We start from the raw sequence: 18,161 nt of genomic DNA, 5'->3' as shown, positions 1-18,161 counted from the left end.
TAATATTGGAGACTTAGGTGCTGACTGGCACATCACTCTTTCAAACAACGGCACACCTTTCTCCGTATGCACGTGCGTTCGATGATATTTGTTATTCTTTTAGTTCAGACTTTAGTTCTTGTCGGTCAGCTGAGTATGAAATGATACCTAGTTATTTTTTAATTCCAGTTTCTTACATACAGGTGGTGTTGAATATCTTGTCAAGTGTTTCTTGGTTCCTCCACTTATAAATTGCTTTTTACCCATTTTTATATTGGGTAATTGTCACTTTTTCTTATTTATTTATTTATAAATGAATGAATGAATAAGACAAGGTCTCGCTCCGTTGCCCAGGCTGAAGCTCAGGGCATCGTCAGGGCTCACTGCAGCCTGGAACTCCTGGACTGAAGCCAGCCTCCGGTGGCAGCCTCCTGAGTAGCTGGGACTGCGGGCGCCGGGCTGGCTTTTCCTGCTCACACTGCAGCAGTGACTCATCCTTTGTGGCTGTGCGTGGTACAGAGATCGTTCTTCATTCGGTGGCTGTCGGCTTTGTTTGTGGGCCCATCATTATTCACAGTTTTTAAATTCAGCATAGTTAAATTTATCAGTATATTCTTTTGTATGTTGAGAAGTGTTCCCTCATCCCGAGATCATAAATACATTCTCCTGTATTATCTTGAAAATATTTGAAGTCTTGCTCTTTCCAATTAAGTTCTTGGCTGCTGCCGTTGACACTGTGCAGAGGACAAGGTGGAGGTCAAGGGTGGCCAGTTCACTCCGGCTGGCTGCTGCGGCCCCCAGGCCCACCAGCCTCACCCTGCGCAAGTTCCCACACACACTCGGGTCTCCCCTTGTGCCACAGCTGATTTACTGACTGTCCATGATTCAATTATGTGACCATTATTATTGTGTGGTTTCTGCTTCAGAATTGTCTGAAGAACAATGGCCCTTTTTTCCTCCCAGTAAAAATTGGAAATCAGCTTTCCAAGTTCCCTGAACAATCTAGATGAACTTTTATTAGAAAGACACCGAATAAATTCATGGATTTATTTGGGAAGAAGTAAAGTCTTGACAGAATTGAGCCTTCCCGTCCTTAAGCAGCGTATCTTACTGTCTGTTGGGTCTTTTTCCTGTGGCTCAGTAACCTCACGATTGTCCTCACACATCCTGGTGCCTGGCATTCTGGGCCGCCATGTTCCCATTGCACAGTGTCGTTGGAAGTCCCATTTACTCATCGAATTCAGTGTATTTTTTCATAAGGGTTTTCTGTTCTGAAGGTGAACTCTCACTAGTCTTTCTCCTTGTCAGTGCTTGTGGATCTTCCATGTTGTGTAGACGGGTCAGCTGTGGGCCTGGGCTTTGCTGTAGTGTGGTGACTGGCATTCCTTTTGCCAATGCTGTGTCCCTGCAGGTGTGGCTAGGCACCGGTGCTGTAAAAGTGACCCAGACTAGTAAACTGCTTCTGGGCTGAGAGCCCTTGAGTAGAACACACAAAACCAAAGCCTCAGGCAGGGGCAGTGGGAGCCATGGCTGTCCTGTGTGTATCTTGTACTGAGCATACATGGACAGCTGTGACGGAAGTGGCTCCTGTCCAGCGTAAGACTGGGGTCAGGGGCTTCTGGTTCCCGTGTGGGCTCAGTGTCCTTCCCCACATGCACCATGGGGATCTGGGCAGAACGCCCCAGGTAGAGAAAGGACTCATACCTGTGGCTGCCCGATGGCACCACCTTGGTGGGCCTCACCCCCTCCTCTGTCCTGCAGGGCTGAGCACAAGAGGGCCAGGCTCTGGCCCGATGGTCAGCTCCCGAGCCAGAGCTCTGGCGAAGCAGAGTGGGCAGGCGGCACAATCCCAGCCTCCAGCAGAGCCAGCGCTGAGCTCCATCCTCGGGAAACCTCTCAGCGATTTTGTCTTCCTTATTTGGACTGGGGTGGAGTGGTGTGGTGCCTATTCCACACACTGAAGGAGAGGTTTCTAACACTTCACCTTGGAGTCTGAGGTTTCCCTCCCATTCCTAGTTTGCTGAGTTTTTACTGAGAATGTGTGTTGGATTTTTTTTGGCATCATCATAGCTTATTGTAACCTCAAACTCCTTGGCTCAAGCAACCCTCCCACCTCAGTCCCAAGTACCTGGGACTACAGGTGTGTGCCACCATACCCAGCTAGTTTGTTTTTTTTTTATTTTAATTTTTTTTTAAATGGGTTCTCACTACCTTACCCAGGCTGGTCTCAAACTCCTGGGCTCAAGCAATTCTCCAGCTTTGGCTGGAGAATATAATCCCAAAACGCCGGGATTATAGGCATGAGCCACTGTACCTGGATGGGCTTTGGATATTTTTTTTTTTTTTTTTTTTTTTTTGAGACAGAGTCTCACTTTGTTGCCCAGGCTACAGTGAGTGCCATGGCGTCAGCAACCTCACAGCAACCTCAAACTCCTGGGCTCAAGCAATCCTTCTGCCTCAGCCTCCCAAGTAGCTGGGACTACAGGCATGCGCCACCATGCCCGGCTAATTTTTTTTCTATATATATTAGTTGGCCAATTAATTTCTTTCTACTTATAGTAGAGATGGGGTCTCGCTCAGGCTGGTTTCGAACTCCTGACCTTGAGCAATCCGCCCGCCTCAGCCTCCCAGAGTGCTAGGATTACAGGCGTGAGCCACCGCGCCCGGCTGGGCTTTGGATTTTATCACACGTTTTTTCAGCATCTATTGATGGAGTCACTTGATTATCTTCATTTAAAATGCTAATAGTAAATTGCATAAATATATTTTTCAATTGTTAAACCATCCTTTCATTCCTGAGATAAACTGAATTTGATCATAATTTTTAAAATATATTTTTATTTTATTGGATTTTGCTTGATAATATTTCTTTAGGATTATGTATATATGTTCAAACTGAGATTAGCACATACTTTTACTTTTCTTTTTTTTTTTTTTGGAGACAGAGTCTTACTTTGTCACTGTGTTGCCCCAGGTAGAGTGCAGTGGTGTCATCGTAGCTCACAGCAACCTCAAACTCCTGGGCTCAAGCGATCCCACCTCAGCCTCCCAAGTAGCTGGGACTGTAGGCACACACCACCACACCCAGCTAATTTTTGTATTTTTAGTGGAGATGGGATCTCACTCTAGCTCAGGGTGGTCTTGAACTCCTGAGCTCAAGTGATTCTCCTGCCTGAGCCTCCCAGAGTGCTAGTATTACAGGCATGAAACCCCACACCCGCCCCTTACTTTTCATTTTTTCATGTGTATTTGTATAATTTTGGAATCAAGGGTATGTAAATCTCATAGCTGAGGACAGTCCCTCTTTTCCCATTTTCCTATCCTCTGGAGAAGTTTATGTAAGATTCAGATTATCAGTTTATTGAATGTTTAGTAAACTACCTATAAAACCAACAGATCTTGGCTAGTTTGGGGAAGGGGGGATAGATAGATTTTTAACTACAAATTAAATTTCTTTAACAATTTTAATTGTACTCAAATCTTCTGTTTTTTTTTTTTTAATTCATTTGGTCAGTTATATTTTTCTAGGAGATTTTCTACTTGGACTTAAATTGTCAGCTTTTTTGGCAGAAAAGCAGTTCTTTGATTTCTCATGTTTTTTCTCCATCATGAGCACATCTGTAGCTCTGTCTTCCATGCTGTCTGCAGGAAGGTGACTCAGTCCCTTCTTCCCTTGCCGCTTCTCTTTTTGGGTCACTCTTTTGTTTGTTTCCTAAACTCTTGAGTTGAGCATTCAGATGGTTTCCAGATAATAGTTTGGTCCTAAATAATTGTGAATTTTCATTATGATTTCTTTTTTGACCTATAGGTTATTTTTTTTTTCCAATTTTCTAAACCAGGTTAAAATACACATAAAATTTGCCATTTTAACCAGTTTGAAGTGTGCTGTTCAGGGGCATTAAGTGCATTCCTGGTGTTGTACAACTGCCTCCCTCTAGTTCCAAAATGTTTTTGTCACCTCAGAAGGAGACCCCGTCCCACTGCCGCCCCTCCCCAGCCGCCCCACCGGCCTGGCCTCTGTCTGTGGACATTTCAGCGAAATGGACTCACACAAAATGTGGCCTTTGGTGTCTGGCTCTTTCGCTGAGCATCATGTGTTTGAGGTTCGTCCATGTCACAGCCAGTGTCCGGGCTTCGTTCCATTCTAAGGCTGAATGGTGTCCCTTGTGCGGAGGGACCACATGTGTGTGTCCACTCCTCTGCCTGCGGGCACTTGGGCTACCTCCACGTTTTAGCTATTGTGGATAATGTTGGTGTACATGGGCATATAAATATCTCTTTAAGACTCTAGTTTCCATTCTTTTGTGTGTATACTCAGAAGTGGAATTGTTGGATCATATGGTAATTCTGTTTTTTACTTTCTGAAGAACTACTACACTGTTTTTTGCAGCAGCTGCACCATTTTATGATATATTCCACCAACAGCACACAAGATTTCTGGGTTCTTTGGTAGTAGCCCTCCTAGTGGGTGTGTGAGGTGATATCTCACTGTGGTATTGATTTACATTTCCCTAATAACTAGTAATGCTGAGCAGCTTTTCATGTGCTTATTGGCCATTTGTATATTTTCTTAGAGAAATATCTAAAGTTTTTTGCCTATTTTTTTTTTTTTTTTTTTTTTTTGGAGGCAGGGTCTCCCTCTGTTTCTTGGGCTAGAGTGTAATGGTGTCATCATACTTCACTGCAACCTCAAACTACTGGGCTCAAGTGATCCTCCCACCTCAGCCTCCCAAGTAGCTGGGACTACAGGTGCACACCACCTTGGCCAGCTAATTTTTATTTTTTGTAGGATGGGGACCCGCTGTTGCCCAGGCTGATTTTGCCCATTTTTGAATTGGATTGTTCTTGTTGAGTTACCCATGGGTTATTTTTAAAAGTATGTATTGAAAATTCAAAACATACTATATGGCTACAGTAATTAAGACATGTTACATGCATGAAGACAGACTCATAAATCAGTGGAACAAGTTCTAAAGTCTAGCAATAAACCTTTCTTTTCTTTTTCTTTTTTTTTATTTTAGCGCATTATGGGGGTACAAGTATTAAGGTTACTTATATTGCCCATGCCCCCTCCCCCCTCGCAATAAACCTTTAGATTTATGGTCAGTTGTTTTTAGCAAAGGTGCCAAGGCTCATTCACTGGAGAAAGAATGGTGTTTTCAACAAATGGTGCTGGGTCAGTTATATATCTGCATGCAAAAAGATGACTGCTAGGACCTTGGGTTGGGCCTAGAATTCTGTTCAACACCAAGAGCACAATCCATGAAAGAAAAATAATGAATCTTCATCGAACTAAGAACTGCTGCTCTTCAAATGACACTATGAAGAAAATGAAAAGATAATCTGCAGACTGGTAGAAAATATTTGCAAGTCATATCTCTGATAAAGGATTCATATCCAGAGTATATCACTCTTACTCCCCAACAAGAAGGTGAACAGCCCCAACAGCTAAGTCAGAGATGCAAGTCGATGCTTCCCCAGAGTGGACGTACAGGCGGCTCGCAGGCTGGGCATGGGCTCATGCTCCTGATCCCAGCACTTTGAGAGGCCAAGGTGCTCTGGCCAGGAGTTGGGCGTTTGGTTAATAATCGCATGAAAAGATGCTCAGCATCACTAGGCATTAGAAAATTCAAGTTAAAGCCACAAAGACTAAGGCAGAGCAGTGATTGCCAGGGGCGGGAAGCAGTGGGTTGATGGCAGACAGCCAGGAGGGTCGTCTCTGAGGTGATGGAAATGGTAGCTCTGTAAATTTGCCAAAAGTATTGAACTGGATACTTAAAAGAAGTGTCTGTAAATTATACTTCAGTAAAGCTGTTAAAAATTCACAAGCATGTTTGTAATTTAGTGTATTTAAGTAGGCAATACATTTCCATAGTCCAAAGATTAACATCATATAAAAGGTTTAAATTCCATTCTCATCCCTGTCACTAGCCCCAGCCCCATGTGGAGAACCACCTCATGCTACTTCCTGAATTTATGCAAAGCTGAGCAAAAATAAATGCTTGCATTCTTCCACCTTTCCTTACACAAAAAGAGAACTCTACTCTTCTGTCCAGTGTGTAGCAGAGCCTGCAGTTTCCACGCTGGCGCCCTCCGGCCCCCACACCTTCCTGGGGCGCTGGGTTCTCTCCCGGCTGTCCCGCAGAGCGTCGTGCACGGTGCAGACTGGGCTGCGTGCCAGTTGGCTGCACTGCAGGCCACATAGCACCTGTGACCCCATCACTTGGGGTCCAGCCGAACCCACTTCTGCGAGCCTGAGAGGGTGTCCGCCTATAGAGGATGGGACCCTCTCTCCCTTGCTGGGAAAGAGAAGCCCGTTTAGTGGTTGTGCATTTGTATCCAGTCAGTGTGAATGTCACTAGGCGCATTCATGCCTAGAAATGTCCCCCATCCTTAGGGGATTTTTTTTCTCAATAAGCTTTATTTCTTAAAGTCTGCTTTATCTAATAAAGTAATCTAGCTTCTTTGGGTTAATATTACCAGGTATTTCGCTTTTAAAAATATCTTCCTTAAGCCGGGCGCGGTGGCTCACGCCTGTAATCCTAGCTCTCTGGGAGGCTGAGGCGGGCGGATTGCTCGAGGTCAGGAGTTCGAAACCAGCCTGAGCAAGAGCAAGACCCCGTCTCTACTATAAATAGAAAGAAATTAATTGGCCAACTAATATATATATAAAATTAGCTGGGCATGGTGGCACATGCCTGTAGTCCCAGCTACTCGGGAGGCTGAGGCAGCAGGATCGCTTGAGCCCAGAAGATTGAGGTTGCTGTGAGCTAGGCTGACGCCATGGCACTCACTCTAGCCTGGTCAACAAGCGAGACTCTGTCTCAAAAAAAAAAAAAAAAAAAAAATATCTTCCTTAAATGTGACACTTTTTACAGCATAGAGCTAGATTTTTTAAAAATTCAAATTAGAAAATCTTTGACCAGCAAGTAGTTTTTATGTTTGCACAATTCCTGGGAGTTGGCTCGGCCTCTGCTTTCGTGCTTCCCCTTTCCTGGCTTCTGTTGGGTTAGTGAGTTTTCTTAATCTCTTTTTCACTTCTACTGGTAAGTTAAGTTCTACTTCTGTTATTTTGTGGTTACAAGATGTTTAAATGAATATTTACATTTTTTAAAAGTCCAAAGTTAACCTTGGGTCTGTGCCCAACCCCATCCTAGGCCCCACCCTGCTCCCTAAGGACTCACGCCCTGGGGCCCCCTCTCCTTCTGGGTCTCTCCTGCACCCAAGGCTTGTCCTCCTACTGCTAGTCTCTTCACAGTTGGCTCAAAACAGCTCTGTTAGCTGTTTGTCCAGTGTGGGGCCTCTTTGTTTTCTGGGTCAGTTGCAGTTGCTCCTGGGGGCCCATTGATGGTGTTTGCAAGTGTCTGGCTCTGTATCTTTTATTTCTTTTGTTTTGGGTTGTTTTGCTTCCTGAATCTGAAGATTTATGTCTTTCATTGTTTCTTAAAGTTTGCCTTTCCCGTGTTGTTTGTCATTTCCCTCTGGTGCTCCCATTCTTCACTCTTCCTTTCCCTTAACTTTCCGTCCTGCTGATGTGTTAATTGCTGTCTTTGTCTCTTTACTTCTTATGGGTAATTTCTTCAAATGACTTTTTAGAAAGTGAATCTGTCTCTAGCTGAGACGAATCTTTGATTCAGCCATCCACTGAGTTTTTCATCTAGGTGAATGTTTTTGATTTTTAGAAGTTACATCTCGTTATCTTCAATACCTGTCTCTTCTTTACTCATGATGTCTCAAGTTTTTAACCTTTCTTTTGTATCTTCTGGAATTTTAGACAGATTTCAGTCAGTTCCTTTGTTAGCCCTTTTATCTGGATTTTTAGGGCCCTGATTGTGCCATTTGTCATGGCCACTACTGAAGGATGTTTGCTGGGAACGTTTACTTCCTCACCTGGGTTCCCCGGGGCCTGGGGTGAGAGGTTGTCCCCCTTAGCAGATTCCCCTTTGTGTCTGCTGGCATTGGGCCATTGTGATTCTGCAGTCACTTCAGCTGTTTATCTCCTGGGCACCCCGGCTCACCTGTGCTTCCACCCCACGCTGCTGCATGTGGACAGCAGCTTTCAGGCCTGTGGCTCTTCCTCTGCCAAGGGTGCTCTTTTCTTCTCTGGTGCATCTGCTGTCCTCTTCAAGGCCAAGCACATTGTTCCTACCCTTATAAAACATTCCTGGATGCACCGGGTGGAATTAGTATTGCTGCCACTGTTTGCTCTGCGTCTCTCTCTGCACATCGCGCCGGCAGACATGGGGTGGTTACTGCGCCCCACTGGGTAGAAGCTCTCAGGATAGGCTTAACTCAGACCGAGAACTCAGGCCTGCGATGGAGAAATGACTCTTGGGTTTACTTTAAGGTATTATGTTAACAAAATAAAATTAACAGGGTTAGATTGTATTTCACAAAATGGCAAGCAGACTGTAAACATTTTAAGATAATGTATGTAAAATGATTGCAATAAAATTACTGTTCTGCAGAATTGAGGTTAAAGCAGATTTCTGATTTCAGAAAGGTCGGCAGCCTTAGATTCAGGAATTGGTAGGTTTCTAAGAGAACCTCCGAGGAACGTCCAGTCAGATCCGTCCTCACGCGCTGTGTGTCCTCCCCTCACAGGTGAGCATCTGTCTGGAGTGCAACAGCAGCAAACTGCGGGGGCTAAAACGGAAATGGATCCGCTGCTCCGCCCAGGCCACTGTCTTACATCTGAAGAAATTCATCGCCAAGAAACTTAACCTTTCATCTTTCAACGAGGTAATAGTTGATCTATAAATAGGAACTATAACAAGTCATGTCTTCTTTGTAAAAATGATACTTCTAAAATTCTTTGGGTTTGTTTTTTATTAACAACTTTGGAGATTTTAATCAGAAAAAACCTCAGTTTGTTTTGCCTACCCTGCCAGGTAGCATGGTAGGAAACAGTGGGGGTGTTAGAGGCTCAGGACCAGGCGCCTGCAGCCCCTGCTGGTTGGGAGTTCAGGTTCTTTCCTCCTGAGGAGGGATTCTTTTCTGTACTTCTGCAAATGGGTGGTGGTGGGTGGGTGGGTGGATGGATGGATGGATGGATGGATGGATGGATGGATGGACGGACGGACGGACGGACAGGAGAGGCACTTCCAAGTTGTGATAAATACTGAGAGTATAGTGAAACCCGGCAGCCTGCTGGTGCCAGGGGGCTGGGGGCTGCGGCACGACGTGAGCACCCCCGGGCCAGTGACACTGGTTGAATGATGCAGACCATCACAGGATCCAGCTCTGCACAGGTTAGAGAGGTGCTGGGCGGGAAGAGGGCACGGATTTGAGGTGGAGTTGCAGAAGCCCCTGCAAGTTGTGTGGAATGGGTTGTGGGGTGCAGGTGTGGAAGCAAGAGGTACTGTCCGTGGTGGAGGCAGTTCAGGTGGAGAAGTGGACAGACTTGAGATGTGTTCTGGAGCAAGCAGTGGGCACAGTGGTGGCCCCAAAGAGATGAGCTCACATCCTGACCATGGAGCCTATGAATGGGTCTTACGTGGAAAAAAGATCTTTGCAGATGGAATTAAGTTAAGGATCGTGAGCTGAAATAATCCTGGATTATCTGGGAGGACCCTAAACCCAATGACAAGTCCTTACACGTTTGGGGCAGAGGGAGACTTGCGGCGACTGAGACGCAGAGTCAGAGGCCAGAGGGACGTGGCCGTGAGGAGGAGCCCCTAGGCCTCCTGCAGCTGAAGAGGCAGGAAGGATCCTCCAAAATTCATGTGCTAGAACCCCCATCCCTAGTGCAGCTCCCTTGAAGGTGTGTAGGTCGTGAGGGCTCCACCCTGAGTGGATTCGTGCTGCTGTGAACGGTGCTGTGGGAGTGGCTTCTCTCTGCCATTTCCTCAACGTGAGGGCGCAGCAAGAGGCCCTCACCACAGGCCAGCACCTTGTCTTGGACTTCCCAGCCTTTAGAACTGTGAGGAAATCGATTTCTGTTCTTTATAAATCGCCCAGCCCGTGTGTTCTGTTATAGCAGCACTGAACAGACCATGACACTCCCCTAGAGGTTCTGCGGAAAGAGCGTGGCCCTGGCGACAACTGGATTCCAGGCTTCTGGGCTCCACACAGTGAATTTCTATTGATTATAGCCCCCTAGTGTTGGTAGTTTCCATGACAGTCCCAGGACACTACTAGAGAGAAAGCCAAAAGAAGTTGCTGGTGGACTTGGTGGGGCTGCAGAGGGCAGGAAGGGGTCAGGAAGGGGTCAGGAATGACTGTGGGGGCCTGTGCACAGGGCTGGCATCTTTGGGGACAGGCTGGTGCACGTATCAAAGAGGTGAGCTCAGGACTGGGGAGCCAGGGTTGTCTCCATGAGGGCTGCCCAGAGCCCTCAGAGAAACTGAGTCAGGTCATGAGAAAACGGGAGAGAGGTAAACTGAAAGATGCTCTCTGCTAAGTATAAGACAGTGTCTGGGGGCAGAGGGGTGAGAGGGATTTTGGTTTTCCTATAAGGGCAGAGGTGCTCAAGCTCATTTGGAAGTGGAGGCATGAAATACACCTGGCGGTGGCCCGAGGACAGGTTGGTGGTCCAGGGTGAGGCCCTTTCCTCCCTGGAAATCACCAGAGGGAAGGATGTGAGATTTTCCTGCGTCGGGTGGCCATCGGCCCCTGAGGCCCCTGCTGGCATCACAGTGGGTCTCAACCTGCAGCACAGAGCCCCGAGGGGTCCCTGGGTGCCCTGAGGGCCTTTGCACACGCTGGGCAGCCGCAAGGGGCAGGATCTGAGAGTCCCTGGGACTCATAGGATGAGGACACCAGCCTCAAGATGGGGACCACTGGGCCTGTGGTGGGAGTGCACACAGTATGTGTGTGGATGGGCAGTGCGGACTAGGAGCTGCCAGCAGGGAATGCTGCTGGCTCGGCCGCACAGGCCAGGTTCAAGCGTGGCCTGTGAGGCTGTCTCCAGCGCTGACCCCCACCCCCACTTTCATCAGATTTGTGCCTCATTAGCAGCATCCACGAGATGCTCTCAGAGCCAGCCTGGGTTGGCCCCCTGTCTGGCCCTTCCCAAGGGCGGAGGATGCACCTCCCCATCCCTGAAGGAGCTTGAAGGACAGTCTGGGTCGGCATCATACGTCATCAGGGAGATGCAAATTAAAACAGGACACCACTGCACACCTGTCAGAGCAGCCAAAATCCAGAACGCCGACAGCAGCACATGCTCAGGGGGTGGGAAGCGGCCGGAACGCCTCCCTGTCTGGTGGGAAGGCAGAATGGCACAGCCACTTTGGGAGACGGTTTGGTGGTTTCTTAGAAAATGAAACAGTCTTACCACACAAGCCTGCAGTCTCACTCCTTGGTATTTACCAAATGAACTAAAAACTTAGGTCCACACAAAAACCTGCACGTGGATATTTATAGCTGATTTATTGATAATCACCTAAACCTGGAAGCAGCAAGATGTCCTTTGGTAGGCGATGGATGAACAAACTCTGGCACATCCAGACAATGCAGTGTTGGCAACACTAAGAAGATACGAGCCGTGAAGCCATGCAGAGACATGAAGGAAGCTTAATTGCATATTGCTGCGTGAAAGAAGCCAATCTGAAAGGCTGCAGACTGTGTGATTCCAACTATATGACATTCTGGAAAAGGCAAAACCATGGAGACAGTAAAGAATCAGTGGTTGCCAGAGGTGGGGGAGGGTGAGATGAACAGTGACACTGCTCTGTTTGATGCTGTGACCACAGACACATGTCATCAGACATTCGTCCAACCCACAGCCTGTCCAGCCTCAGACTGAGGCGTGTGTCAGCTCTGGACTCTGGGTGCTGGTGGCCTGGCTCATGTGTGTTCATCTGTGGCGGCCAAAGGCCGCTCTTGGGGGGATGTTGAGAGTGGAGAGGCTCACGTGTGCGGGCAGAGGTACTGGGGCACTCTGACCTCCCTTTCAATTTTGCTGTGAAGCTAAAACTGCTCTAAAAAATAAAAGTCTAGTTAATTAAAAAAAAAAAAAAAAAAAAGACCGAGGAGCCAGTTCCTTTTCCTGCTGTTGTGAGAGGGATGGCTTAGCCCAGAGGTGGGCCCTGGCAGGGACAGGTGCTCCCTGAGTGAGCAGTCTGGGGCTTGCCTGGGAGTGAGCTGGACCTGGCGTGGGCTGGGCCCCCCAGTGTGTTTAGGGGGGATGTGTCTGTCCTGTGGCCTCCTGGTGACCCTGTGCAGGCGTTGTCCTACTGACGAGGGTGCCAGGAAGGGTTCAAGAGCTGCCTGAACCTTTCACAATCCTGGAGGCCCTTGGGGCTGGTGACTCCCATGCCAACTGCCTCTCCCTGTATCTTAGTGCATCAATGTGGTGGACGGGGGCCGGGACAGTGGCAAGGGTGTAGCCAGATTGGAAGTGTAGGGGGCCTTGGGAGAGGGGGGGAGAGGCCACCCTGCTCCTGGCTGTCTCAGAGAAGTAGGAGCATGGGCTTGAACAAAGCCATATGCAGCTTCATTCCCTAACACGTGTGAGCAGCAAGGCCAGTGTCTTTGGGGCCACATGGTGCTCTGAGCCGAGGGACCTGCTGTGGCCCTAGAAGTACCTGGTCTGAACAGGAGCATTGCTGGCACTTGTCACTGATGTGTTGCACCAGATTTTCTTTTTGGTACGAGACAGGGATAAACAAATAAGTGAACCAGACTTCACCTCTGTACATGTCCATTCATACACGATGGTGGGGTCACGTTTCAAAGACGCGCAGAAGTTTTGTCCTTTCAGCCAGGCATGTCCTTGCGTAGGCCTGAGGCTGCGTGTGCGGGCACCCTCGATCCTCTAATTGAAGCTTCTTCTCCCGCCAGCTGGACATTTTATGCAACGAGGAGATCCTGGGCAAGGACCACACACTCAAATTTGTGGTTGTCACAAGGTGGAGATTCAAGGTGAGATTTGTCACTTTATAATAGTTTTATTTGATTTTCGGAATCTGCAACAAATGGCGATTACTCTTCTGTGCTTACGTTTTCTCTTGAGGACTTAGATGATTTAGCCACAAATCGCTATGAATTGCAGTTTCAGTCTTTCTGAAATTATTGACCTCAAATTAGGTGCAGTCCCTAGGCCAGAGCCTTCTGGGCCCAAGTGGTCTCCCTCACCTGCCCCTGCTGGGGGGGTCGGCCCCTGCAGGCAGAGGGGGCCCTGGAGCCTCCAGCACCTCTTTCTGAAGCAGGAAGCAGATGGTAGAGCCCTGTCCTAGGGCTGCCCGGGCTGACCTGGGGCTGGGCTGGAGGTTGGAGGGAGGTGGGGAGGGCTGTGGGTCGGGGCAGGGCCAGGCCCAGCTGGGGCTCATTCCTCCAGCCTCTTTCTGGCCCCACTCCACATCACTCCGGCCGAGACCCTGCTCGTGGGGCTGTGTCCGAGCCTGTTTCTTCAGCCCTCGCCTCCCCTGCTGAGAAGTGCCCTGCGCTCTTGTGTCTTCCAGAAGGCGCCTCTCCTGCTGCACTACAGACCCAAGATGGACTTGCTGTGAGCAGCGCCCGCAGACTTGGCCCTCGCACCCCTGGGCGTCCTGTGCGGGTGTCCTGGTGGCCACACGCTTCAGAATGTTGCCTCTGGGTGTCGTGTGGACCAGACTTCTGAATAGAGAATATTTATAACTTTTGTATGAGAGAATTCACACTCAACAAGACACTACCAGCACCACGTTTACAGAGGATGAAAACACTTCACAGTCTCGTGTAGCTGAATGATGCTCTTCTCTTTGCTTCAGATTCACAGACCAGAGTCATAAATGTAGTGTGACGCGGTTTGAAAGTCACCTTCCTGACACAGATCACCTCTGCTTGTTTCCAGGTCTCGAAAATCTGAGTTCATTTCAGTTTAGTTTATGAATTAGGTTTATGATAAGCCTCGAAAATACTTGTACTTTTATAGAATCCTTCCTAAGTTATTGATAAAGTATCTTTTCATGGTGAATGACGATATTTATGTTGCCTTTAGCTTCCTGAAGACTTGGAAGATATATAAAAGTTTAATTTAAAAACATACCAAAAGAAGTTTCCATTAATACTATGATTTAACCAAGGTATTTAATTTCCCACCTTATGAAACACGACAAAGACAGTAGCCCCTAACTCAGTAGCCTTTGTGTCGCGTGACATTGTAGGCTGGTGAGCGTGCAGACACTCTTGGGACACACGCTCCGCACGGGCCGGGCAAGGGGTTCGTGCACCTGGCGCAGCCGGATCACGACACGGGGGTGCGATTTCTGACACACTCAGCAGGGTAGACCAGAGGCGGTTTGACCAGCTCAGTGCTGGTTTGCAAAACAATTCTTGTTTTTAAAAAGTTCTTTATTAAAAAGGGCACAGATCATTCAGTGCCATCATTTTGTTTCCTACTTACTCTCCCGGTTTCATTTTGCTGAAGTGAGAGACGTGCGTCCGTGGTGGTCTCCTTCCCTGCCAGGCACCCCCGACGCAGCGGGGAGCGCCTGGCGCCATGGGAACGTTTGCTGATAACAGCGTCAGGTTTATACAGGACGCGCCCCACACGCACTGGTGGCTGGGTCATTTCCGCAGTTCTCCCCTCCCTCCCCGTTGGCGGAAATGGCTCGTGTACCCTGTGGCAGCTGCCAGTGGAAGGTGGCTTTCCGAGCGTTTTGGAGGACGGGGTGGGCAAGGAAACTGCTCCTGCCCCAAGGAGCTGCCTTCCGGCCACGGGCAGTGCACACTGTCAGCCCCTCTGCTCCCACACGTTAATGTTTTTGTCAAATCACAGAATGACCTTTTTGCCAGCACGTGAACATTTTTTCCTTTAAAACTGTAACTTGGGACGTATAAAGACAAGAATGAGGAGAAAGGAGCCATTTTCTGGAGCAGTTGACGTGTTGTCCTGCAACCTTCGTTGTAATCTCCACCTGGATGTTCCTGTTTCTTTCTCCTTGAATCTAGAACCCCTCCCCTCCTCCTCCTTTCCCCAAGACGTTGTAGATGAGCAAGATTAGCAGGTCTTCCCGTCTCCCTGGCCACTAGCCAGGTTTCTATGAAGTATTTCACCTTAGAGGCGAGAATTGTTTTTTGACTTTGCTTTGAAAGTTGTGGTTGTCTCATCGACACTCAGCTTTGCTTGTTCTCTTCTGCTTCCTGTTAGACGGGGGACAGTGGGATCCAGCCATGGGGACTAGGAAACATTCAGATTAGTTCCAGCCACGCGATTTGCATTGTAAGGCCTTCTTAAAACGTAAAAGCAAAATTCTTTATTAGGAATTGGTCAAAATTCACCTCTTTATTTAAACCCATTAACTCCCGGGACTGTTTGAATTATTCAGTTACCTAAGCTTGCTGTTCATCCAAATCATGTTTTTAGAGTTACTACAGGGGTTTGTGAGTAGATATGTATGAGTAAATATTACCTGTCTACCTCAAAATATACATACTGCTGAAGCATTCTGTAAAACCATATATTATCACAATGCAGTTTTCGGTGTAACATTAGAATTTAGGTATTTTCCTGTGTGGTGAAACTAAGGAAGGATTAAACAGTTATGAGCCTCCAAACTCAAATAAAATTAATTCACAGTTCAGATTAAATTTAGTATCACTGTAATAATCTCATAGTATATATTTGTAACTTTGTAGCTGTCTTTGAAACCACTTGACTTTGCTATGGTGCTAAGTTGATAAATTTCATACACGGAGAGGTGGGGAAGAGTCGAAGCCAGTGTTACCGTCTCCAGCTGGTGTGACCCTGCTTTTGTAATTGTGTTAACCTGACAAAACCTCAGCAGCAAAAGTACCTATTTTTCTAAGAGTTCATCGTGCAGACTGTCTCACTACAGGACAATTTCCCTCCCTGGTGACCTTCTGCCTCTTTGGTCTGACTTCGTAGCCTTATGTGGTTTAGAGACTGGAGCATGATGAACCTCCGGTGGACGGAAGCTTCCGGGCGGTCTCCTTTCGTTTCTGTCGATCTCTCACTGAACATCAAAAGGCTGAATTTTATTTTTTCCAGCATGAAAGCCAGGATCAGTTAATGGCTGGGTCCTATTAAGTTTTTAACAGATGGCGTTACTGTGAAGTAGTTTTCACGACCGTTTATGCTGGTAACACAAACGCTGTTAAATTACCTTAGGCAGCATCTTCAGCAGTGGGGCTGCTTACCCAGAATATGGTCTCACTTGATACAGTTTTCATGAAAATAGAAAATGCAGATAGAATATATAATATTGAATTTAAGATTTGGGGGGTTAAAAAAGAAAACATAACTTTATAAAATTATTTATTCTATTTTAAACCTTCTATCATATTTTCCCATCCAATCGTTTGGTTTCAGTGGTCCAGCTTTATTTACAGGCATATAAAATGAAATTGTGAGATATTTTGCAAGCTTCTTTTTACTTTGAGTAGCTTTTAATTTGTATGTTTTTGTTTTATATGGATGAAGAGCATCTTTTATGCTTTTGTGCAATAGGTTCCAACATGCATTTATTAGACATCTGTTTAAATTGTAATGTAGCATTTATTCTGCTAAATTGAAAGGGAATATAGGTGGAATTTTAAAATATGTACATTCAGCTATTTGGGTTCTCCTTTTCCATTGTTATTATGGTAAGAATGTGTTATTGGGAGAGCGTGTATGGGTGTGTGTGAGAGAGAGCCTGCAGCAATATTTACGACAGGCTCTGGGCAGGCAGGAAGTGGGGTGGGTGGGCTGGCCTGTGGGTCTTGCGTGGGCCCTGGGGGTGGGGACCAGGGACAGAGGCTGCCACCCTTCACAGCCCCGAGCCCTCTGTTGAGTCGGCCTCTGAGCCTGCGCACAGCATTCCCAGTCTTTGGAGATTCACTTGGTTTTTTCCTCAAAGCAGACAGAAGGTATTTTACAGTGATTTGGAATGTGGCATTGGATCGAATGTTCTAGGAATGAGCCAGCTGATTTCTGCATTGTATGTGAATATTTAATGTGCTCTCAAACATTGAAAATAAATTTAGTGCAGATAGCTAAATCAGAAACAATCCAATTCCTCTGTTTCCTCAGGAAATCATCTGAGCTCCACCACATCACACGTGACCTTAACATGATAAATAAATGTATTTCTCTGCCTTGATATTTAATAAACTGAATAAATAAACGGAGATAAGTAGATTAGAAGATCATTCAGATTCTGCCGTAGTCTCTTCAGATGTTGTGTTCCCTGCCTGGCGGGGATCGGCCGAGCGGGTTCCCCTCCGTCGGAGCAGCTCGCGGTGCCCAGGGCGACTCGTCTAAAGAAGGCGCTGGAGCCTGAGCTCCCTGAGGCGTGCGCAGCTCCAGCGTGAGGGTCTGCCCGGTGCATGATTGACACCAGAAACACGTTTTCCCAGACGAGAGTGATGTTGGGTTAAGGGACACTAAGCCTTTATCAGCAGTGTGTGGCAAACAGATGAAAGCTGCCACGGTTTGTGGAAATGATGATGCAGATACATATTTTTGACTGTTTGATTTGAAAGTTTACATTTTTTATGCTTTGTGTTGGTGTGTAATTTTTGTACTATTGGTGGCTAGTTTTTGTCTAAAATCTTTTTTGGAATATTGCTTAAATGTTTTGATTTTATGATAGTGAAGCTTGTATTCAGTGTTTTGCCAATTAATATTATATGCTTGTAATAAAAGCAAAAGAAAAGCAAAAATCTTTCAGGCTGGAAATCTATTACATAAAATATTTGTGCAAGCATGAGACAGATGATTCCTTAGGGTGACGCCACGTGACGAGAAAATGCCGTGCTGGTACAGACGGCTCGCAGCCTCGCCTCGCTGAGGAGCACACACTCGCCACACATGTACATTCACACACGTGTGCACACGTCCATACACAAAGCACACTCGAGAGCTCGCTGCTCCCTCCCGGGGTAACCACCTTCTTGACTTGCTCCGTGCACATTTGTAAATTGTCACCAGGTGCAAAACTTCACTTGAACTGGTCCAGTGTCTGGTACCAGAGTTTTGGCAGAAACTCTGTATAAAGTTCACGCTGTTGGTCCGTTTGCAGAAAGATTTGCTGTGGTTTGGAGCAGGGTGTGCCAAGGAAATTCTGCTGAAAGAGAACCTACCGACTCCTGTAGGCAGCTTGACTGACAAGCGAATGGCTTCTCTCTCTGTGTTAGACAGTTTGCCCACAAAACACAAAGGCACTGTGGCCAAAACTTCCATTTTTAAAGGTTAAGCAATATACAACAATTTTGAAAACCTGAGAAAATTGAAATTGGAAGGAAGGAATACG

General features: G+C 46.9%; 1 protein-coding gene across 1 annotated transcript in view; it reads left to right on the top strand.

The window, feature by feature from the left end:
• Positions 1–17,571, top strand: part of PCGF3 (polycomb group ring finger 3) — a 55,680-nt gene extending 38,109 nt beyond the window's left edge. Inside the window, exons 9-11 of the mRNA XM_012783420.3 lie at positions 8,584–8,721; positions 12,766–12,846; positions 13,386–17,571. Coding sequence (XP_012638874.1) covers positions 8,584–8,721; positions 12,766–12,846; positions 13,386–13,433 — 267 coding nt within the window. The 3' untranslated portion in view covers positions 13,434–17,571. The remainder of the gene's footprint in view (positions 1–8,583; positions 8,722–12,765; positions 12,847–13,385) is intronic.
• Positions 17,572–18,161: the final 590 nt, after the last annotated feature.

This window comes from Microcebus murinus, chromosome 16 (genome assembly GCF_040939455.1).
Source record: "Microcebus murinus isolate Inina chromosome 16, M.murinus_Inina_mat1.0, whole genome shotgun sequence".
Taxonomy (NCBI): Eukaryota; Metazoa; Chordata; class Mammalia; order Primates; family Cheirogaleidae; genus Microcebus; species Microcebus murinus.
The sequence above is the reverse complement of the archived record's forward strand: the minus strand, read 5'-3'. Positions and strand labels throughout refer to the sequence as shown.